At 38.5% G+C, this 25,226-nt stretch overlaps 1 protein-coding gene across 2 annotated transcripts in view; it reads right to left on the reverse strand.

Annotated features, from left to right (window-relative positions):
- LOC134668062 (uncharacterized) overlaps positions 1–25,226 on the reverse strand; it is a 145,950-nt gene that overhangs the window by 114,894 nt on the left and 5,830 nt on the right. The window contains exon 1 of one of the 2 annotated variants that reach the window (XM_063525514.1): positions 23,694–23,841. The exons of the other annotated variant lie outside the window; for it this stretch is intronic. Coding sequence (XP_063381584.1) covers positions 23,694–23,750 — 57 coding nt within the window. The 5' untranslated portion in view covers positions 23,751–23,841. Of the gene's footprint in view, positions 1–23,693; positions 23,842–25,226 lie in introns of those variants that run through there. 2 annotated transcript variants of the gene reach the window in all.

The raw sequence follows: 25,226 nt of genomic DNA on the forward strand, positions 1-25,226 counted from the left end.
TATTTTTAGTTCGTAAACGTGACGAAAATAATATATATAATGAGTCGACAATGGAATCGGTCAAAATATTTACACGAAAAATAACTAATTCAATAAATGGCGGGGTCTCACGGATATACGTCGTAACTTGATATATAAAAAAAGTTATAATTAGGTCTTTGATTTAATTACCATAAAACTACTTCATTAAGCTATTTATCCGAGAATCGGACATCAATATTATTTGTATCACTTGTATATATATTTACGCCTTAAACGTGCTAGAAAAAATGGTTATAGATATAATTTCTAGCAGACTTTGTTCTGATAACGTTCAAAGTGATATTCAATACATAATCACACAAAAACATGGTCAATGTAATAAATAAGAGCAATTTAACAAATTCGCTAAATGAAACTACCAAATTTGAACTCTGTGCGCTAATGCTAAGGATTACATTTCCTTGCGGCGCGCGGGGACAGTTTCAATGCGGGCGGTGGCGGGAGTTCGTGCCAAGGACGCGTGGATAGTATGTAAATAGGTAAGTATGTACTTAACTACAAGTTGCTACAAGTGACAGGCCAATTCGAACGTGAGCGGGCGTCTCGCTCGCACCAAATATTTGTGCGGCCAAGTCTGAGCGAAATGAACGCGCGCGTAATGATAGCTAATTAAAAATAACTGATATAATTTCCAATATTATTTTAATATTGGTTGATGTTCAAATTCTATACGTCAACGTTATGGCCCACTACAAAAATAAAAATTTCGCATGACTATCGTTCTTATTTAATTTCAGAATGGCATAGTGTGGAGTGGCATTACAAAAGGAATACTTATTATCGTAGTCATTTGACAGTTTTGGTGACACTTTCACATTCTGTCACAGCGAAGTGTGTAGGCCCACTCTTTAATTTTATATTAAAGTCTATCCAACAACTTTGTCAGTAGAAAAAGGCGCGAAATTCAAATTTTCTATGAGACAATAACCTTTCGCGCCTAAGCGTCTGTAGACTTTTTTTTCAACAAACGTATTATATTGACTATTTCGTGCTCTTTCTATTCATAACTAGTTTCATAAGTCAGACTATGCGCGTGAATCGCGAGCGAAGCCGCGAACGCGAGTGTGGAGTCGATTTCGCTGTCTGCGCCACAAAATCGACGCCACACTCGCGTTCGCGGCTTCGCGCCGCGATTCGCGCACGAGTGTGGAGGAGGCTTAATAAGTATAACATAGTATAATAATAGTCAACGTCAAAGATATGTTTACACTTTTGCACCTTACTCCTTTGTAATAAGGCCAAAAGTACGGCTTTAAAATGACAACGTTTTACACAAAAATAAAACGCTAATTACATAACTTACCATATTCGGAACCTAAGAACAATATTGAGAGTGGCAACACTGTCATACGAGGCTATTCATAAATTACGTCATTTCAAATTTGGGGGAGGGGGAGGGTCTGGACATCGGATGATGGTAGCATGACACAGGAGGAAACGGTGTCATTCGAAGCATGATTTTGGGGGGGGGGGGGGGGCAAAAATCGTCAAAAATAGATGACGTCATTTATGGACAGCCCCTAGGTCGTATTGTCTTTTCTAGCATATACGTCCCTCTCTCCCCCACACTCCTACCACACAGGCAGGTTGCTTTGTCAGTTATACAAGATACATTTTCAAGTCATTGTCTCAAAATTATACATATGTGCACCATGCAGGATTAAAACTTTAGGTTCCGAATATGCACCGGATATTCGGTTATTATCCGGTATCCTATCTCGCCCTTATTTTAATATCCGGCCGGATACCGGATAGTAACTATGCTTGATATCGGAATATAATCGTACTCGATTATTATTTTAAAACAATTTAAACGTTCCATTCACTAGCTCGCGCACTAATTTCGTACCTAGTGATAGACCTATATGAGTCCGTGCAAAAGTTCATTACGAAACAGGGCAAAACTTCCACAATGCGCACCTGAAATATCGAAATGTAGGTATATTTCCGCCGGCCGAATATTCGGCGCCCGAATACCGAATATTCGGCCTATGGTCAGGCCGTACATCCGGTATCCTGTATGCGGCCAAACAACTATCCGTTGCATCTGTAGTTCCGAATATGGTAAGTTATTTAATTAGCGTTTTATTTTTGTGTAAACGCTGTCATTAAACAGCTGTACCGATATTCGGAACCTAAGAATAATATTGAAGCATGTTTGTTATCGCCTGGTGATGGGAAGACGCCAAACCAATGTGATTATACATATCCTATGATATACTTATTATGTGTATGTAATATAATTATATTATGAGTGTTTAATTAATTATGTAGTACACCCTTTATTGTAATACCAATGAGGAGAGAGATATTTAGTAAAGTATACAATTTGATAGGTACATTTTGTAAAATTAACATAGGTATATATGCCATTAAATAAATAAATAAATATTATAGGACAATTTTACACAGATTGACCTAGTCCCACAGTAAGCTCAATAAGGTTTGTGTTGTGGGTACTAGACGACGAAATATATAATATATACATATGTATAAACTAGACGGGCCCGCAGCTCCGCTCGCGTAAATGAAATAAAGAGTTTATCTTATATTTATTTAACTACCGATATTACTATGTACATAATATCACAGTCAGACAGCGTTGGATATATATGCAACCTTGCCAGGGTTTATAACTGTGATATCCCATTTCTTATTTAATTGTAGTCGTTACTTGGATAACTTAATTCGCAAATTTCTCAAAAAATGATGTGATTTAATAAATAAAAGGCAAGATTGTATCTTTTCATCTACGTAGGTATTTGTGACGTTCCACGGCAAAAGGTACTTTATGGCGGCTGCCGATTACGTCGCATAGCACCGCAATAATATTGGAGCGGCGTTAATAATAGCGTAAGCGCCAATCGCCATAAGGTACCTTTATCCGCAGGATGTCACATTTTGCTATATTATACTAACCCTGAACGGGATAAAAAGACAAATTGCTGATAGATACTTAGACAGATGAAACCTCCTCGCCATATCATGGTCTACCTTAATACGTAGGTTCTACGTAACGCGTATTAACTAGCCGTACCATTCGTATTCGAAAACACAAATCACTTGAAAACTGAAGGGTATGCCATTCACCATTTAAGTATTCAAATTTCAAACCTTATTATACACACAGAAAGATTTAAACTAACAAGACTCAGAAGAGACTTCATGTAGGTGTAAAATTGAATTCTAATGGTAACACGTGCACGCTTTACTAACTCGATGTGTTTTTAAAGATATGTACTTCAGTATTTTCATTGGCATAGCCACGGTGCACGCAGGCAGCCTTTGAAAACACTTTCACATCATATCATGGCATAAGCCGTTAGAAACTGTTTTTCACCACACCAGCTCGGAAAGGCTTACTTTGCACTTCAAAAACTGAGAGCAAACTTACATTTTAATCACAAGTGAGGCAAAGTAATCAAATGCAAATTTTGAGTTGTTTTGTTATGTTTGCTGGTAGAATTGACTTTTAAATCATGATTTTGGATGATAAATATTTAATAACATTCATTTGTATTTGATTATTACATTTAATATTTGCTTCAGGTTGGTGTGGTGAAAGATTTTGTGTTTCAATTGGGGCAAATTTTGTTTAACCCTCGTGCTTTGAAACCCTCGCAACGCTCAAGATTCCATGTTTCGAATATTGATACTCGCAATATTAGCACGAGCGGTTAAACAACAACTTTGCCCACTTGTAAAATAAATAACAATTTCAATATAGCCAGCTAAACTGAGGTACAAATTCAAAAACTCACCAGTAGTTTAGCTTGACGACCTTCTAGATGGAAAAACAGCAAGCCAATGACTTGAAAATTTGCCTTGAATAACTGACAAAGCAACCTGCCTGTCAGTATATGCTAGAAAGGGGCAATACGACCTACGACAGTGTTGCCACTCTCAATTTGAGATGCAATGGATAGTTGTTTGGTCGGATACCGGATATTCGGCCTGACCATCGGCCGAATATTCGGTATCTGACCGCCGAATATTCGGCCGGCGGAACAATACCTACATTTCGGTTTTTAGGTGCGCATTGTGCAGGTTTTAACTTGTTTCGTGGTGAACGTTGGCGCGGACTCATTTCTATGTTCGAAATGAGTAGGTAACCTACGCGTGCAAGTGAGTGGATGTGGATGTTTAAATTGTTTTGAAATAATAAACGAGTAAGTACAATATGACCGTGACTGTTTCTTAAATCCAATTTGTTTACTCTGAAATCTAGCAAAGTTACTATCCGGTATTCGGCCGGATAGTGCGTCACTAATATCACTATCCGGTGCATTTCTACTCTCAATATTATTCTGAGGTTCCAAATATCGGTACAGTTGTTTAATTGTTGCTTAATTTGGAGATTGACCCCAATTTCATTTCTGATCAAATCGGTCGATTTGATCATCCCGTCTGGACTCCACTTAACAGCCGTAACACATTAGCGCGCCGTTCAAGGTCACGGTGCGCCAAACCATAGCCTGATGTCATGTAGGTATGTACTTAGTCCAAAATTATGTTATTTACTAATTATGTTATTTATATGCATTGAACGTTAAATCTGAACCAATTCGATTACTATTCTATAGTGAATCAGCATGACTTGAAAAAGCGCGGCAAATTTAAAACATGTATGTAAAAACTATTATAGGTTTCAATAGCCCTCATAGACCTGACTTTTATCTCGATATCGTAATTTTCTAGCGACAAACCCATTATCTATACAAAACTGTCGCAAAAATGTTATCGCTTGTATATCGTGGTACAGGATAGGATGGAGCCATATACTTACTACTTGCTTGCAGGTATCGTAATCAAACAAAGTGCTTGCTAAGTAGCTAAATACGCGCAATGTATTTTTATGTCAAAAATAATGTATTTATTTAATGTTAATTTAGTATGAATTATATAGTATGTATGTATATTGTTTTATCCACAAATATGAACAATTGTAGTTAATTTACAAAACATAATTTATACGGCCACAAATAAAATATTAAATGCTTCTAAAGTCTGTTTGGTTATTTCTACATGGAAACGAAGTCATTTCAAATTATAAAAACATTAACTGAACACCTTATTGCTACCTGCATTCACCGCTCGCCGCTCAGCTACCCACTGACGTTAATACCACGGCCTTACGTTTTATGACAGGACTCTGAGTCAGGGGAGTGGCACACTTGGTCCGCCATTTTAGTCAGTCATTCCATGTTCGGGTGCGCTTGCGTTCAGTCGAGTTTTGGAATATTACTGCAAATTTTTGTTGTTTGTTAATTTGTTGGTTATGGTGTCGACTTTTATTGCCCTAGTCGCCAAAATAAATGATGTTACTTAGTGAAATTTTAACCGACACCACACGGTAAAAATAAGTTTAACAATAATTACTTAGTTAAAAATCGAGTAAAAACGGTATTTCTAATACTTAACTTATATTTTTTGCTATTCAATTAAAGAGTACTAACAAAATCCTAACTCAATTAATTAGTGCAAATATTTTAAGGTTTACGATTCCTGCTCGGCCTTGCGTCGTAAGGTGCCCGGTACCACTGTATTCCAGCAATAACTAGAAATGCTTACTTTGGGGAACATTAGCAACTGTCGTTTTTGATAATTACATTTTAGTGGTGAGGGGTGGTACTTAAATGACCGCTATTGAAACCTTAAATGGTTTAAACTTATAGGCGCGAAGATTTGAAATCCCTAAGAAAATTTTAATTTCGCGTCTTTTCTGCTATCAAATTGGGTGTGTTTCGGTATAATAGCCCAATATAATTGGCCTATTATTGTATTAAATTTAACGCGCACGCAAAGACGGAAAGCCTGCAATTATATAAAATTTACTTTCTTATTTACAGCACTCTTGCCCAGATTAAAGCTGATAATTAGTTCGAATCTAGTCTCCCATATTTTTTAATTTCACTGGTACATATGTCTTGACCGAGTAACAAGTAAATATACTAAATACTTTTTAAATATTCGCGCTCGGGGCGATGGAAGTTTCATCGTTCCGTCGCCCCGCTCCATGCAACGACCAATCGCGATAGCTCGCTGGCTCGTGCGCGGCAACTTTAAAGCAACGATAACGTTTTTGATGGTTTTTTATGTTACGAATCATATTTCAAGCCGATTTTTACAGTATTCGACGATCGAGAACTCATAACGAAAATCCCATATGATATTGATCTATTACCATTTTTAACCAGGAAATTAAAGCACAACCCCATAAAACCCACCATACGGTATTATTTAGTGTACGATTAAATTGCAACGCTTGTACTTATTATAATTTGGAAATAATGAGAGAAAAAATAGCCTATTACCATTTTTGAGGACGGAAATATACTGAATTTAATAATAACCGTAGGTTACTTACTTTAAATGTAGGATACATAATTATTTTTTGTGTGATTCATGCTTAATGTTATAAAGCAAATATTTCTCTATGAGTATTAATTTAAAAAATGTTATTAATATTTTTTACTAATTTTCTGTGAATTTTTATATTTTTAAATTTTTTTTTAAATACCTAAATGTAATATATTTATTTGGATTAAGTGTCGACGTAATCACTAGATTTATTGTCTGTCCCATAACTCCGAAAAGTTCAGCTATTACTAATTATTTCCATTCCGCCATACTAGCCGACCGTACCTTTCTTGGCCTATCGTCCGGCACGTAATTTTCTATGACGGCTGATCGGTGATCACGTAGTGTAGTCCATAGAAAACGAAGCGCCGGAGGCTCCAGCCCGGGACCGGCCCGGTCTAATAGTGTGAGTCATCCTTTAAATGTAGAATGGTAGCCGTCAAAAGAGTATATCTATTATTATTAATAATATACTCTTTTAATACATATATACCTATATACAGAGCTCCTGACGTTCGTTGGTATATTTCACAATTTTATGATAATCACGATTTAAAATTAGTATCGTCGCGTTTGAGCGTTTTAAGTGTGATGAATCAAAGTCCTTCGTACAATCAATTACTTTTATTTTACTCCAACTTCTTACTTCAACACTCTTTGACAATATTTAGTTTAACAAGCCGTAACCTTCGTGCTACATGTTACTGGTTCAAGCGCCAAGCGAGAATGATCCCTCCATCCCATGGTAAGTTACATTTTATACTTTTCCCTCATTAGAATTGGCGGGTAGGAGAGAAGGGTCATTTTCGCGACTACCCACAGATTAATTAACAAATATTCGGGTAAACACAAATCACATTTTTAATCACTACCCACTGAATGCCATAAGTTTAACATAACCCACGCAAATAATTATAATTTATTCTTGAAATCTTATGAAATATCACACTCGGCCATCCGACTGCGTGCTACCTCCGGTGCACGATCAACAATAATATCACACTCGGCCGTGTTGCCTATTGCCTTTTCAATCCTATTTTAGTTAAAAGTAGTCTGTTTATACAATACCAATACTCTTCATTGTACACCAGAATACAATAAAATAATACAAAGAATTACAGCAACTTTAGTAGAGGTAAACTTCAAATTATTTAATTTACTCATGGTAGCAGGTATTGCAGAAAGTAAACGGTATTTATTCTTCAGACTAGTATTATTGTTACATAAAAAGGGATATTTAAATACCTACTTATACTACTAATCATGTAAAGGTTCACGAAATACATCGTCCACACTGTCAAACCCTTTACTTTTACTAAAATTTACATCCCCATATGATAAGATATTTTACCTAATTACACGCAGGGTTATAGACACATTATTATCGGCACGTGCTTATAGAATATAAGCCCAAATTTCATTGCATTGATTTTAGTACTGTAACATACTTATTTTCAATTAAGTTCTACTTATAACAAACATGAGCAATAAAATTTTGCCTGATATAAGAAGAAAGAAACAACTTCCACAGCATGAGCGATAATAATTGACATTAATAATCGAATTTTTAGACCTTCCATAGTAAATGTAGGAACTGTTTATGGAAATAATATTTTGGGGAAGCTACGTGATTACATTAATGGCTTAATCAGGTTTGTAATTAACAGATGCAAAGTCCCTCTTGAGCGTCGCCTTCTTCGTACTGGTCATCTGAGAGAGGCCCCCGTCGTCAGCGCCTACTGTGGTGACGACATCTGTCTTCAGGCCCCTCACGCTCGGCTGTCGCAGTCCACAGCGTCCTCTGTGGTAGATTCACCGTCGCTGACTTTCAGCGTCTGCCGCTCGCGACTCTGCATCCGTCGTGCTCGTGACGACAGTCTAGGTGATCTCGGGGTGTCAATATCGGAATCCATTTTACCCTGTAATTAAATTTCAGTGCGCTGCATGATTGGTTGTTAAACTTTGTTATCACCCTACGCCAGCGAGTTGTTAAACTCTTTAAACTCAAAATAAACTGTTTAACTCAAAATAAAACTAAACTGTTTAACTCAAAATAAAACTCTTTAAACTGTTTACCTCAAAATAAAACTCTTTAAACTGTTTAACTCAAAATAAAACTCTTTTAACTGTTTAACTCAAAATAAAACTCTTTAAACTGTTTAACTCAAAATAAAACTCTTTGTACTGTTTAACTCAAAACAAACCGTTTATTTTGATTTTGATTTTGAACTCAAAACAAACCGTTTAACTCAAAACACACAGTTTAACTCAAAACAAACAGTTTAACTCAAAACAAACAGTTTAACTCAAAACAAACAGTTTAACTCAAAACAAACAGTTTAACTCAAAACAAACAGTTTAACTCAAAACAAACAGTTTAACTCAAAACAAACTCTCTAGCTCAAAACGAACTCTCTAGCTCAAAACGAACTCTCTAACTCAAAACGAACTCTTTAACTCAAAACGAACTCTTTAACTCAAAACTAACTCTTTAACTCAAAACTAACTCTTTAACTCAAAACTAACTCTTTAACTCAAAACTAACTCTTTAACTCAAAACTAACTCTTTAACTCAAAACTAACTCTTTAACTCAAAACTAACTCTTTAACTCAAAACTAACTCTTTAACTCAAAACTAACTCTTTAACTCAAAACTAACTCTTTAACTCAAAACTAACTCTTTAACTCAAAACTAACTCTTTAACTCAAAACTAACTCTTTAACTCAAAACTAACTCTTTAACTCAAAACTAACTCTTCAACTCAAAACTAACTCTTTAACTCGATCCAACTCTTTAACTCGATCCAACTCTTTAACTCGATCCAACTCTAACTCGATCCAACTCTTTAACTCTATCCAACTCTTTAACTCGATTCAGCTCTCTAACTCGATTCAGCTCTCTAACTCGATTCAGCTCTCTAACTCGATTCAGCTCTCTAACTCGATCCAGCTCTCTAACTCGATTCAGCTCTTAACTCTATTCAACTCTTAACTCTATTCAACTCTCTAACTCAATTCAACTCTCTAACTCAATTCAATTCTTTAACTCGATTCAACTCTCTAACTCGATTCAACTCTCTAACTCGATTCAACTCTCTAACTCGATTCAACTCTCTAACTCGATTCAACTCTCTAACTCGATTCAACTCTCTAACTCGATTCAACTCTCTAACTCGATTCAACTCTCTAACTCGATTCAACTCTCTAACTCGATTCAACTCTCTAACTCGATTCAACTCTCTAACTCGATTCAACTCTCTAACTCGATTCAACTCTCTAACTCGATTCAACTCTCTAACTCGATTCAACTCTTAACTCTATTCAACTCTTAACTCTATTCAACTCTCTAACTCAATTCAACTCTCTAACTCAATTCAATTCTTTAACTCAATTCAACTCTTTAATTTAATTCAACTTTAACTCTTCAGAACCTAACTCTGACTTTCGACCACATCTACATACTACATAGCCGCACTCATAAACAACACATCTACATGGCCGTAGACTCTAGCAGCACACTACATGGCCGCACTCATAAACAGCACATCTACTTGGCTGTAGACTCCAGCAGCACACTACATGGCCGCACTCATAAACAACACATCTACTTGGCTGTAGACTCCAGCAGCACACTACATGGCCGCACTCATAAACAACACATCTACATGGCTGTAGACTCCAGCAGCACACCTACATGGCCTCGCCCATGAACAGCACATCTACATGACTATCGACTTTCTAGCTGCGCACTACATAACCGCACTCATAAACAGCACATCTACATGGCTGTGGACTTTCTGGTAGCACACCTAATAGATGGCTGCACTCATAAACAGATGCACTCCTAAACAGCTCGCCTACATGGCTCAAAATAATTCAACTAAATAATCAAAGCGATCACACATAACTGGCTCATTAGACGTTGGGTCTAGCTATAACATACCACCTCCAAACAAACCTAAATGGTACCCGTAATATAGTAGTCTTAATATCCATTTGCAGTGAACTCAATAACAGATCTCATGTGGTTTGTTTGTGCTGTACCCAATGATACTATCAAAAACATATATATTCAAACCACTAATCATAGGATCAAGCTCTTGTGTACGTAGTATAATATTAAATATATGTAGGTAATAACGTGGCAACTAGATCGTTCTTCCCGTACTCAGGTAATGGAACATCGGGTCCACGAGCAACATAGCACTTACAAGTTAACTAACTACACCATAACAACCTACATAGGTAACTAACCATTAAAACTGGTTATAGGGTACCGCCTATATGATATGTTACGATATATAGCTTCCCCATAGTTCAACAATTTATCAATCAGCGCAAGAGTTCTCATATTTAATAAAGCAGGAGCGATAACGGACCGCGCGCGCCGTGTGCATACCCCGCCATCAACTCGATATTCATTCAGCCGGTGACCGAAACAATAAAAATTATAAAACAACTCAAAAAATAAAATAAAAATAGTCTTGGAGTCGATGAAATCCCGCCCGTTCTTGTAAAGTTAGCACAGCCACTGACAAAACTGATTAACCAGTCATTTAATCAAGGAATATTCCCGGACTTACTTAATATCCATGAAATATCCATTATTAAACCCATATTTACAAACGGTGACGTAATCCATCCAAACCAATATCGACCTATCGCACTCTTACCCGATTTTATCTTAATAAATGGAGTCTAAGACAACTTTTTCGTAAAGTACAGTATTTTATCATTTACATTTTATTAATACATACAGAACATCTTAGGTCATAAAGACAACAGAACACATAGTTTAGGATTTTTGGTGGACATGACAAAAGCGTATAAAAAAGTATCACACGAAATCTTACTCTGTAAATTGTACGGGATGGGAATACGCGGCACTCTGTATATTTGGTTCAAATCAAATCGTACCTCTGAGACCGTAAACAATGCATACAAGTAGAACACTTAGATAAGGACCGCGAGGAACTAAAGACCGTGACATCAAAATCGCGTCATATTGTTTATTCCATTATGTCAATATTTCAGGGAAGCGTTTGTGGATGCCTACTATTTCTTGACCTGCCAAAGATACTTAACACAGACACAACCTGCGTTATGTTTGCTGACGAAGCCTTTCTTCAAGATCATGGACTAACACTTTGTAATTCAGTGCAGACTGACATAAAGGAATCAAAAAGTGACACAACATTCAACAAAAACTGAAATCATTACTTCTAGAACACGCTTATTACTCAATTGACGAATCTATATTATCTATGCAAAACGATCATTGATTCCAACACATCGTATTGAATAGGGTTCTAAGTCCTAACAGTTACCTCCCATTATTAATTACTTATTTACCTACTATAACATTTTCACTTATTATAGTTAATAATAATTTTATTTGTAAAAATCGAATGACATGAAAAATTTACCAATAAAAATCTGTATAACAAAGACATTAGGGTCTAACCCGTCTGACTATGATGGTACACCACCTACATGGTGACTACACTGTTAATGACAACGTGTCATTAACCTAATGGAGCCCTTTATTCATTTCAGAAACCAATCAAAGGCGTTATCATGTATGACTTTACTTATTAGATCATTTAGCTCATACTATTTATTAGAATAGATTAAGATCAGTATTCGAAACTCACGTATATATTTAATATGCATGATGTAAATACTTTCATTTTAACGACAGCAAGTATTTAAACAAAATCTGCATGACAACAGAGCACTTCACACTGTATGTTTCTTCACAATATGGGCTATTTAAATTTAAAACCACTCTGGTAAATGAAATTGTTCCTTTAATGACAATAAACTTACCTACTTGCCTATAACCGTACACGTACAATTATACATGTTTGTATCTTAATTGCTAATGGATTCATTAAATATTTATCCAAATCGTATCCAATTTCACTATAATCGCGATCACGTATCGTATATGCCTATGCTCGGCTAAACATCGATATTACACAAAAAAAAACATACTACTACACTGTACACACTAATCGTAAGTAAGTATTCAAATTCTAAGACAACTTGTAACCACGGTCTTATCTTAAACATGGCTCTTGTAAAAAAAAAAGGTTAACTTGCTCAATACCTGTACCGATTTTGATTACCAGCAGAATTCTAAATTATGTAATAAGTCTGCATTCGTTACTTCAACTTGACCATGATCGCGAATCTACATGTATTCTTAATCAGGTTTTGAGGTTACAAGCATTGCAACTTAAAACTTACTACCATAACGTCTGAGTATATAAAATATGTATATGTATACTAGGTACTCACACGTTCTAGTCCTTTTATGGGCGCCGTTGATCACCGCTTCTGACTTGTGATGAATCAAAGTCCTTCGTACAATCAATTACTTTTATTTTACTCCAACTTCTTACTTCAACACTCTTTGACAATATTTAGTTTAACAAGCCGTAACCTTCGTGCTACATGTTACTGGTTCAAGCGCCAAGCGAGAATGATCCCTCCATCCCATGGTAAGTTACATTTTATACTTTTCCCTCATTAGAATTGGCGGGTAGGAAGGGTCATTTTCGCGACTACCCACAGATTAATTAACAAATATTCGGGTAAACACAAATCACATTTTTAATCACTACCCACTGAATGCCATAAGTTTAACATAACCCACGCAAATAATTATAATTTATTCTTGAAATCTTATGAAATATCACATAAGTTTCGATAAAAATTCTCGAAATTGCAAATTATCAATAGGTATCTTCGTTATTGCGCGTTAACATAATAATGTCAGGGTTTTAACATTATTACAACAACGAAATACAGGGTGAAATTTAAATCACTGGCCATATTCATTCCAGGCACTAGGTTACACTTAAGGAATCTATTTAGCGAAAAAATAGAGTACTATTTTTTTTAATTTTCATTTTTCAATTTTTAAATATTTTCCACGAGTCGTGGTCACCCTATTACCACAAATGTAAACTAATAGTAGGTTTTAACAACAACATCAGCAAAACCCTTATCTGACCTTCACTAAACCTTATAATCGTTGCAATAGGGTCCACCTAGTTAGTGTTGGCGATGGTAGGCAGGTTTATCAATTTCGAGGGTAGTCTAAACCATTCCGCGCTAGCGGTAAACATAACGGTTAGCATAAATGATTAGTCACTCGTCACTCGCCAACCTTAAAATAATAATCGCGCGCGTACTAAGGTTTAAAAAAATGTTTTCGAACCGGGAATTAGGAAATGGTACGGTGTTATTTATTAAGTGGTGAGTGTTTACGTGGTGCACAAAGATTATACGAAATGGAATCAGTTCCACGCCTTCGCAGACAAGGATTGAATCCAAGAGTACCATCTCGTGGGACTTTCGTTAATTGCGTCGACTTTTAATCAAATGTAAGTACATAAGTTGATTCAATTTTTTAAATACGCCTGAATGCAAAGATTCCTGACCTAGTTTTTACTCGTTGTTTTTAAGCCACGGACGTTTTGTTAATAATCATTAGTCAGAAATAATTTTTAGATTAAAAATGGGCTGCCTTTGCATTTTGACGGTTTTAAGCCCGTTAAAGTATGAAGGAAAAATTAGCAACTTATGTAGGTAAGCGTCTTATCTCGCTGCAATAGGGTTCATAATTGGTGACGCTATTGCAAACAGCGGGAGGGGCGGGGTGTCAATGACCTTAACTGATAAGAGAGAAGCGGGTGTAGTGGGTAGTTGTCGGTTCACCATAACGTACGAGGTTTTTAGGACAACTTTATGATGAGTTATTTCGAAAAAAATGTACTGAGCGGTGTTAAAAGAAAAAACACGTGTTTAATATTTTTTCGAGTTCTTTCGGGTGTTTCAATTTGGCCAGTGAATTAAATTTCACCCTGTATAATAAGGAGCGAGCGCAAGGCAATAATGACACAATTTAAAAATTTGGTAGTGGTAATAATTACATTTATAAATATTTTACTAATTACGCATCTTTGCTACAAATACCATGTAATCTTGCGTTTAAATACCTACACTCCGTTTTATTACGAATTAGGTAATTAGGTCCATAAATACAAATAGATGTAAGTACATGACGGCGCATCAAGAGAATTGGCTTGGTGGCGCTAGTATCGCCTGTTTGATTTCTGAACGAAACGTGACAGCTGTCAAAGTGACGTAACACCGAGCGCTGGGGTGGCGGCCATGTTGATTAGAGTGACAGTTGTGATTTTGGACGTCGCCATGATGCGCTCGCGCCTCACGTGCTACGGTGGAACGCCATTTTATTTCTAATCGAAATTAATCTGTGTCAAATACTGTGTTGCAAGTGTAATTTAATTCTGAATTCGATTATACGTTTGAAAAGCTATTCGGAACAACTTTTATTTCGACGAACCTGGTCTCCTAGCCCGAATACCCGCCAAAATGAATTCCTCGAATAAAGGCGTACGGAACGATCACAATTATGTGTCTTTATCAGAAGTGGGATGCCGAGGGCCTGATATTCAGGGGACCAGTAACGTAACCGTCGACCCCCCGAGGACAGACAACGGAACGGCAAATTTTTTTGGCAACATGGAGACACTTTTATCTCGCCTACTCGCGGCAACGCAGAATACACCTTCAGGCCATGCTCAGGCAAAGCTTGTCAAGTTTGACCCGGACGAAACCGACGCAGACATACAAGGTTGGTGCAACGTGACCGAAATCGTAGTCAATAGCCGTAATCTGGCCGGGCCAGAGCTACTGCTTGCTCTAACGCATGCTCTAAAGGGACGCGCCGCTAAATGCCTCACCTCACTAAAGGCTGATGACTTAACATGGCCCCGTATAAAAGAAACGTTGCTTGCTAAATTTAACCGTCAGATGCTAATGCAGGATTATTTTGATGATATCCTTAAGTTTCAAATAGGAAGCAAGGAATCCGCTACGGAAGCAGCCGCGCGTCTATGGAATCTTATTGAACGTGTTCCAAAGGTGGAAATGAATGAAGAAGTCGTCACAGGATTTGCTATTTCAGTTCTGTCACAGAAAGACCCTTTAATTCGCAGAGAATTGAACTCGCACGTGATTTCAACAAGAGCCCAGCTTTGCAGAATCCTTGGTGGTGTATCACTCAAAAGACGCCATGATGACCATGAAACCAATGAAGTGGACACAAAGAAGACACGTTTAAATAGCGCGACGGACGCTCGCTTTTCTGGCACCTGTCACTTTTGTGGCAATCGAGGACATAAAATTGAAGACTGCCGCAAGCGCCGCGAGTCCATAAAACCAAAGGAAGCCACAAAACTACCAGACAAAGAAAAAGAGAAGATCTGCTTCACCTGTGGAAAGCCGGGACACATCAGCACCACTTGCCCCGACGGAAAGAAGAAACCAGCGAGTGAGACTATTGCGCGCAAGGAGGTCCACATCTGCGAGCGGCGGTCAGCCAGAGGTACCCTGTCGACATCGTCTGGTGAGGTCATTTCATTCCTTTTTGACACAGGTGCTGCCTGCTCATTGATTCGATGTAGTTTTAAAGAAAGGTTAACGGGCACAAAGCATAGCGACTCTGTCTGTCTAGTGGGTATAGGAGATAATGTTAGCTGTACTGAACAAATCATGAGCACGGTGGTAGTTCAAGATATCACCTTACCCCTCCTATTTCATGTCGTGCCAGACCATGTGGTGCCGGAACCAATTATAATAGGTAGAGATGTATTAGCACTAGGTATACACGCCGAAATCGACAGTGATAGCCTTAGGTTCTCTATCCGTAAGGAGACAAATCTGTGTAATAGTACACAAGTCTTTGATCTAGGCGAGATTGATACGGATCTTGTAGGCGCGGAAAAAGAAGCTTTGCTAGACATCTTGAAAAAGTACAGCGAATACTTCATTGAAGGTATCCCAACACGTCGCGTAAAAACCGGCAGTTTAAAAATTGATCCGATTGATCCACATAAAACCGTCCAACGTAGGCCGTATAGGTTATCCGTCGCGGAAAAAGATATCGTCAAAGGCAAAGTAGAAGAACTATTAAAAGCGGGTGTTATTCGTGAAAGCTCTTCTCCTTTCGCAAGTCCCATCCTGTTAGTGAAAAAGAAGGACGGCTCTGACAGGATGTGCGTCGATTATAGGGAACTTAATGGAAACACACGTCCGGAGCACTATCCTCTTCCGAGGATTGACGATCAAATAGATCGCCTTACAGGTGCCCATTACTTTTCCTCGCTGGATATGGCATCTGGCTATCACCAGATACTAGTAGAACCTGACTCGGTAGAACGTACTGCTTTTGTGACCCCCGAAGGTCAATATGAGTATCTGGCAATGCCTTTCGGGTTACGGAATGCCGCGTCTGTCTACCAGCGTTGCATTAACAAAGCCTTGAAATCTCTTAAAGATACTGTGGCTCTTGCATATATGGACGATGTGCTTTGCTTTTCACCTGATGTTTCCGAAGGCTTACGTCGTTTGGATGCTGTTTTAGCAGCTTTGTCTGAAGCCGGCTTCTCCTTTAATATTAAGAAATGCAAATTTATGAAAACTGAAGTCCAATATCTTGGGTATGCGATAAAAGCTGGCGAAGTAAAACCTAACCCGCGGAAAATACAAGCACTCGTTGACGCGCCAGCCCCAGGCACAGCTACACAGGTCCGACAATTCTTGGGGTTAGCGTCTTATTTTAGGAGGTTCATTCCCGGGTTTGCTACCCTTGTCAGTCCGCTCTATCCGCTCACAAAGTTGAAGGGGCCTATTACCTGGACCGACCGGCATAGAGAGGTCCATAGCAAAATCGTGAAAATATTAACTTCTGAGCCGGTCTTGACGATATTCAACCCCGATATTCCGATAGAACTCCATACAGACGCGAGCTCAGATGGCTATGGCGGTATCTTAATTCAGAGGGAAAATAATGTACCACATGTTGTCGCATATTTCAGTCGCCGCACCACCGAGGTGGAATCCAGATATCATTCGTATGAACTGGAAACATTGGCGGTGGTGCGCGCTGTCGAGAACTTCCGACATTACCTTTATGGACAGCATTTTACGGTCTTCACCGACTGCAATTCTCTAAAAGCCTCTAAAGCTAAAGTCGACTTGTCTCCTCGTGTCCACCGTTGGTGGGCTTATCTACAGGCCTATGACTTTGATGTCGTGTACAAAGAAGGTCGTAATATGGAGCACGCTGACTACTTGTCCCGAAACCCTCTCCCTGCTCCACCGACGACTGCTAACGACACTTGCGAGTTTAGTAGGAGTGGAAACACTCGTTGCAAAGCGGTTAACTTTGTCGAACTTCACGATAGTTGGCTTCAAGTAGAACAGAAGCGTGACCCCGAAATTCAAGACCTAATTAGTAAGCATATAAATAATCAGCTTCCAGAAGGCGTAGCTCATACTTACGACGTACGTGACGGAATCCTCTACAGGAAGGTTGAACGTAATAAGATGAGCTCTTGGTTACCCATTGTCCCGCGATCACTTATTTGGACTCTTATTAATCATGTTCATTGCGAAATCAAACATTTAGGATACGACAAAACTCTGGACAAGATTTATGAGCAATACTGGTTTCCACAAATGGCAAAAAATGTCCGCAAGTTCGTCGATTCGTGTATAGTGTGCAAGGCCTCCAAAGGACCATCAGGAGCTCAACAAGTAAGAATGCATCCCATTCCTAAGATATCGGTACCCTGGCACACCATACACATCGATCTCACGGGCAAACTTAGTGGCAAAAGCGATCGAAAAGAATACGCATCAGTCATTATCGACGGTTTTACAAAATATGTTTTACTCGAGTATACCCAGTCCCTAGATGCGGCGTGTGCCGTGAGAGCCTTGCGGAAAGCAGTCTCACTGTTTGGAGCACCGAGGAGAGTCATAGCTGATCAGGGGCGATGCTACATCAGTTCAAGCTTTAAAGAATTTTGTAACGAGCACAACATTGAACTGCACCTGATAGCGACCGGCTCTTCTCGGGCTAATGGACAGGTCGAGCGTGTGATGCGCACCCTAAAAAGTCTCCTTACCATTATAGAAAACGATTCCAATAAGGTGTGGCGAGAGGAGCTTGACAACGTGCAACTAGCACTGAACAGTACACGTTCAAGAACAACAGGATATACCCCAACTGAACTCATGTTTGGCATAAGCGCCCAATCACTAGGCCTTTCTAAAACATGTCCCAATATAAAGCCTCCCGAACGCGCTAACTTAAACGAAATTCGAAATGAAGCCGCGCGTAGTATCCAAAAAGCATCCCTAGCTGATGCCGAACGTTTTAATCGCGGTAGGGCGCAAGTAAAAGCATTTTCGAAAGGAGATTACGTCTTTATAAAGTGTAGCGAGCGAAATCAAACTAAGTTATCCAGAAAATTTCGCGGAACCTTTGTTATCACGAAAGTGCTAGAAAACGACAGGTATGAGTTGAGGGCTATCACTGGTGGTAATCGTGTCTACAAATATTCGCACGAAAATCTGCGTTTAGTGCCCAAGGGTTTTGAGGGTTTGGTTGAAATTGCTAATAATTTAATAGAGACTGAGGAGGCCGAGACGGCGGTTAATAGGGAACAAGTAGACCATGACGATAGCGACAGTGATACACTCTCGGTGATTAGTGATCGCATCATGACCGCCGGCTCAGACACCCTCTCTGATTCAGATAATGAAGATCGATTAGTCATCCCTAATAAGGAAGGGCGCGCAAATGAAAGTAAGTTCTATAAAATTGAGTAGTCTTTATTAGGATCTTGTACATAACTTGCAGTCTGTATTAGTTATAGGTATAGACAGAGATATTGAGGTTAGTCAGTAAATGAACTGCCGAATATGGGCCATGCCGTGTCGGTGCCGGCAGAAAAGGCCGTGTATGCCTGTGCTGTGCCACGATCTTATCTGTGTTGTGGCCGGTCGAAGAGGCTTCAGGTGCCTGGTCCGCGTCATAAGTGTGTTTTCAAGGCTGGTCGTAAGGGCTTTAAACGCCCGGTCCATGCTTGATGATGATGGTGGCTAGTCGAAGGGGCCTAGCATGCCCGGTCTACGCCGCAGGTAATGGTAGGCTGTTCGAAGGGGCCCAGTACGCCCGGTTCACGCCTTGTGTTGATGTGTGTCAGTCGAAAGGGCCTGAGCATGCCCGGGCTGCTTAGTAAGTAAAAGAAGGTTGGTCGAAAGGGCCGTGAGCGCCCGGTCCACACCTAAGGGTTTAACTAGTTCTGAGATGATCATAAATGTGTGTGAGCAGGCTTACTACGCCTGAGTTTAATATTAGCGACTTATAAACTCCGCATTCGCTTTATCAGTCAGGAGTGGTCGAGCGAACAAACATTGAAGCCATATCTTTTCTTGCAGATGTTCCACTAGATGACTAATCGCACGAGGGCGTGCGACGGTCAGGGTTGGCCGTGACGGCGCATCAAGAGAATTGGCTTGGTGGCGCTAGTATCGCCTGTTTGATTTCTGAACGAAACGTGACAGCTGTCAAAGTGACGTAACACCGAGCGCTGGGGTGGCGGCCATGTTGATTAGAGTGACAGTTGTGATTTTGGACGTCGCCATGATGCGCTCGCGCCTCACGTGCTACGGTGGAACGCCATTTTATTTCTAATCGAAATTAATCTGTGTCAAATACTGTGTTGCAAGTGTAATTTAATTCTGAATTCGATTATACGTTTGAAAAGCTATTCGGAACAACTTTTATTTCGACGAACCTGGTCTCCTAGCCCGAATACCCGCCAAAATGAATTCCTCGAATAAAGGCGTACGGAACGATCACAATTATGTGTCTTTATACAATATAAAAAATAAATAAACAAGAATTGGTGGTTTAAAGGTATTAGATAAACGGCCTTCAAGATACGTTTGAACTGTTTGAAGTTACGTTTGTAACAGTTAAAGTTACGATAAGGATGAACCCTTAAAAATTCGCCAAGACGTTTAGATGTAAGCTGTACTTATACTTTGTACCTTTAGGTAAGTATTTAAATAAAAGTAAACAAACAATTATACATTTTCTGGTAGTTATAATATTTATTGGTTAACCTAACCAAATACAAAACCCAACCAAATACAAACGTATGGATCAGTCACTGCGTTCAGTGACTGATCCATACGTTTAGGCCGTTGCCTAACTTTAACCTGCTCATCTACTCTCAACTGGATTAAGGAGCCATTTGAGGGTATATTTTGGTTGCTTTTATTTAAATACCTAAAGATACAGACTATACATAGGTAAGGTGTAAGGTGGTGGTAAGGTACCTATACTTACCTAAATTCCGGAAAATTCAAAGAAACTCACAGATAAGTTGCAGCCACGTACAAAAAGCAACACTATAACTGTACATTGGTGGACCTTATTACAAAGGGCATAAGGTCCAAATGGTACCAGCTGTAATTCGTACTTCGTACCCATGATCTCCAGTTTGGCAACGGATTAGTTAATCATGAGTCCGTCACGAGGCAAGAGAATGAAATATCGTGATTAGGTGATGTATATGCACAAATGTAGCACAATTCATTCCATTATGTTTTATCAGATTGACAGGTTGTTTCAAAACCAACCGCAGTTCACCTGTCATCTTTTCGTCAATTGTCTATTCACACTTGACACTAACCTGTCATTTTAATTAATCCACTACTAAGATCCACTAATACTTGTGACTGGATCTATCAACCTGTTTAGAGAGGTATTGGTACCTACGTATTGGTTACGAAATTTTACTGCTAGAATTAGCAGCTTACGGGTTATTTTTTTACTAGAGTTAGACCAAGAAAAGTCTGCAGCGATTTAAATAGCCTAGCAGCAGTGCTGCAACACACTTGCACAGCAGTGCAAGTGTTAATTTAAACGTCATAATTTCATAGAAGTTTGGGGTTTAAAATAATACTTGCACAGCGTGGGCTATCAAAATCGCTGCACACTTTTCTTAAAGGCTTGCTACACGGTCGCCGACAAGCCTTCTAACCGTCTGACCTTGGTCTGTCCTTGGACAGTTTTGGTCAAATTTTGTTGGTAACAACCGTCTACACGGTCCGGGACAGACCAAGGCCACGCGGTTTGGGGGCTTGTCGGCGACCGTGTAGCAGGCCTTTTAGTCTAACTCTAGACGGATAGCAGGTTATACATATTTAGTTGTCTCTAAATTAAGAATATTTTGGTGACTTTATGAATTAGGCCATACACCAAAAGTCATCAACGAACGACGAAGCAGCTCATGACTCACGCTAGACCGGGCCGGGACCGGGCCGGGGCTTCCGGCGCTTCGTTTTCTAAAAAGCACCACGTGATCACCGATCAGCCGTCATAGATAATGACATGTCGGACGCATCGGGCCGGGTCCGGCCCGGTCTAGCGTGAGTGCACTTTGATTTAGCGGGAGTTAGGGCCCGATTCGGATTTTGAAATAGACATCTATTAGATATCTTTTAAACATCACCAAGATACGATAACGATATGTTTAAGATCTAACCTGTATAATTAGACATTTGCGCGATTCTGGAGATAGGTAGGTACTCTTGAACGATTTTCACAGGATATGACTTAGAGATCCAATTCACATCTAATAGATATCTTACTCTACCTAACGTAAAAGTGACGTTGGTTGCCCGAATTGCGCTGCAAAAGAGAACTAGTTGATATCTAAACTAGTTATAACGTATCTAGAATGGATCTAGTACGTGTCGTCTCTTCTGAATATCTTGAAGTTCGAATACGGCAGTAGGATTTACAATAGATAGATAGGTACCTACCTAGTTTGTTTCACTATGCCGGTTTACTCGTAGTAAAAGTAATTGTATAGATTAGTGACTATATTCCTATAATGTCACTACGTAATTAGTTCTTCAAATGAGCCATAACACCCTTAATTCATAATGTATTATTAATAACGTGGAAACTCACTACAAAAGGGTTACCCAACTCTTATTAGAACACGAACGATTGTAATTATTATAGCACGTATATAGTAGTTCATTTGTTCAAATAGTGAATGGTTTCATTATAACACAACTTATAGCTATGGTTATCACAAGGCCGCCCGGTTGCAATCAAATCTAACATTTATCAAAAAGTGCAACTGGAATTAAATTGATCCCATTAGTTATCCGACTTCGATATGGCATGAATAATGTATTCGCAATCTTGTTAGAGGTTAAAAAACCGGGCAAGTGCGAGTCGGACTCGCGCACGAAGGGTTCCGTACCATAATGCAAAAAAAAAACAAAAAAAAGCAAAAAAAAACGGTCACCCATCCAAGTACTGACCCCGCCCGACGTTGCTTAACTTCGGTCAAAGATCACGTTTGTTGTACGGGAGCCCCATTTAAATCTTTATTTTATTCTGTTTTTAGTATTTGTTGTTATAGCGGCAACAGAAATACATCATCTGTGAAAATTTCAACTGTCTAGCTATCACGGTTCGTGAGATACAGCCTGGTGACAGACGGACGGACGGACGGACGGACAGCAGAGTCTTAGTAATAGGGTCCCGTTTTACCCTTTGGGTACGGAACCCTAAAAACGAATGTCCTAGCTCGTATGGAATTGCTTTAATGAACTAAAGGTACCTGAAGTGAACTAATGGATGTAAGTGTGACTTGAAGAGATTTAAATATCAAAGTGATAAGTAGCTAAAGTTCGTAAAAATTACAATTGTTATGGGTGTAAAAAACAATATTTTTAAGTAAACTAAAATGAAATGAGGAGGAAACATCGAATCGGGAGTCTGGAAATTAAGGGGAGAGGCATAGGCCCAGCAGTGGGACACTCAAATATTGATATCATAAAATAGTTAAAATGGCTATAATTCTTTTGTTTATTTTATTTTCTATTTTATTAATGATTTCCACTTTAATAAATGCCGTTCCCGAGAGAAAATTATAGTTACAAAAGTAACCCACTATACAAAAATTCAAATTACTGTAGGTGTACGTGTAGCTATTAGTATAAAGGCAATTTATTATTAGAACTCAAAATAGGCACTTACGCAAATAACAAGACTTATATCATTACCATTAAGTAATTTGTGAACATCATAACATAAAGTTATTTCTATTTCCTGAAAATGCTCTTATTCAACTAGCATTTATCTTATAATGGTATTATCTATTTTATCGAGATTGCAGTGAAAGCATCCAAACCGCTTCGTCCAGTTACACTTGTTACTTCCGATATTATCTCGCAATCTACTACTGTAAAAGGATAATATAAATTTATTACCTATTGATTTTATTGATAAACCAGCATTTATTTAATAAATCAGCAGGTCCGCAGGTAGGGACCGGCAAGGCAAGGCGGCGCGAAAAGTGAAAGTAACTTACCTCGAGATCGGCTCGCTCCCGAACCACCATTACCTTTTTAAAGAAAATCTGAGGCATAATGACACTTCACCTTCGACCTTTACATAAATAAAAAAAAAACAAAGCCAATGTTAAACGGCACCGAAATTTAAAAACTTTTGTTTTGTTTATGGTTTTTAAACTGCCGCGATTACGTTCCTTTGTTTGTAAACAAAACGCACTGAAACAAACCACATGAGCTTTTGTAAGCTTTTTTTTAAACACGGACCTTTCCCTTCTAACACTCCGTAGCAACTAAGCAACATACAAACCATAATGTTTATAAGTATGAAACGTTGACTTCGCCGTAGGACTTGTCTGTCGCAATAGCACCGGCATGCAGTCGAATTTAATAAATTCGCGTAAGCTACACTTCTATTGCGTACGCGATAAGACGCAAAATTGAATAAATAAGGTTGCAATTAAATGGTAAATGATAAGTTTGTTTAATCTTCAGTGCAATACACCTAGGCGAGATCTATGATACGGATATCTTTGCGTTTTTAGAACACGCTTGGCATATACCATATAGAACATACTCATTAGGAAATAGTCATAATTGGCATAGTACCTTCACTCGTTAATGTACTAAACTGGTTTACTATGAACAATTTGCTTCTTAATGCTAAGAAAACTAAATGCATTCGATTTTCTTTGCCGAATGTTAAACCAGTCGATACTAAGATACTTTTGAATAATGAATGCTTAGAGATGGTAGATAAAGCACTGTTTCTTGGTTTAACATTGGACAAAAATCTACAATGGAGTCCTCATATAAGAACACTAGCAAACAAATTAAGTTCGGCCGCTTACGCTGTGAGGAGAATTAGACAATTGACTAATGTTGAGACAGCTCGCCTTGTTTATTATAGTTATTTTCATAGTGTAATGTCATATGGTATTCTGGTTTGGGGCAAAGCAGCTGACATACAAGCTATATTTGTCTTACAAAAGAGAGCCATTCGTTCTATATATAATTTAAGGGTGCGTGAATCATTAAGAGAACTTTTTAAAGAAATTAATATTTTAACTGTAGCTTCCCAATACATATATGATAGTATTATTTATGTTGTTAAGAATCTAGACTCCTTCACTAAGAATTCTGATGTCCATAACTATAATACTAGAAATAAAAATAAGCTTGCTATCAGAAAGTTTCGTGTTCGTAAAGTACAGAAGTCATTCGTTGGGCAATGCATTCATTTTTATAACAAGTTACCTGAGGATGCTTTAAGATTACCCTTTCCAGCTCTTAAGAATTACTTAAAAAAGTCATTGATGTTGAAGGCTTATTACAGAGTCGAGGACTACTTGACAGACAAACATGCATGGTCCAAACCAGAAACTGTAATAACGACAAGTAGCAATTAAAAACATTGTATTATGTGTAGAGTTAAAGGTGACTCAGCTCAGGTAAGAAAGCACATCAAATTGTATGAAAGCATCTCATAACAATCAGTTAGATTCATATAATATGTATTCTCATTTCTTCTATTGATTTTATTTTCTTTTCCT

Source organism: Cydia fagiglandana, chromosome 10 (assembly GCF_963556715.1).
Source record: "Cydia fagiglandana chromosome 10, ilCydFagi1.1, whole genome shotgun sequence".
Classification (NCBI taxonomy): Eukaryota; Metazoa; Arthropoda; class Insecta; order Lepidoptera; family Tortricidae; genus Cydia; species Cydia fagiglandana.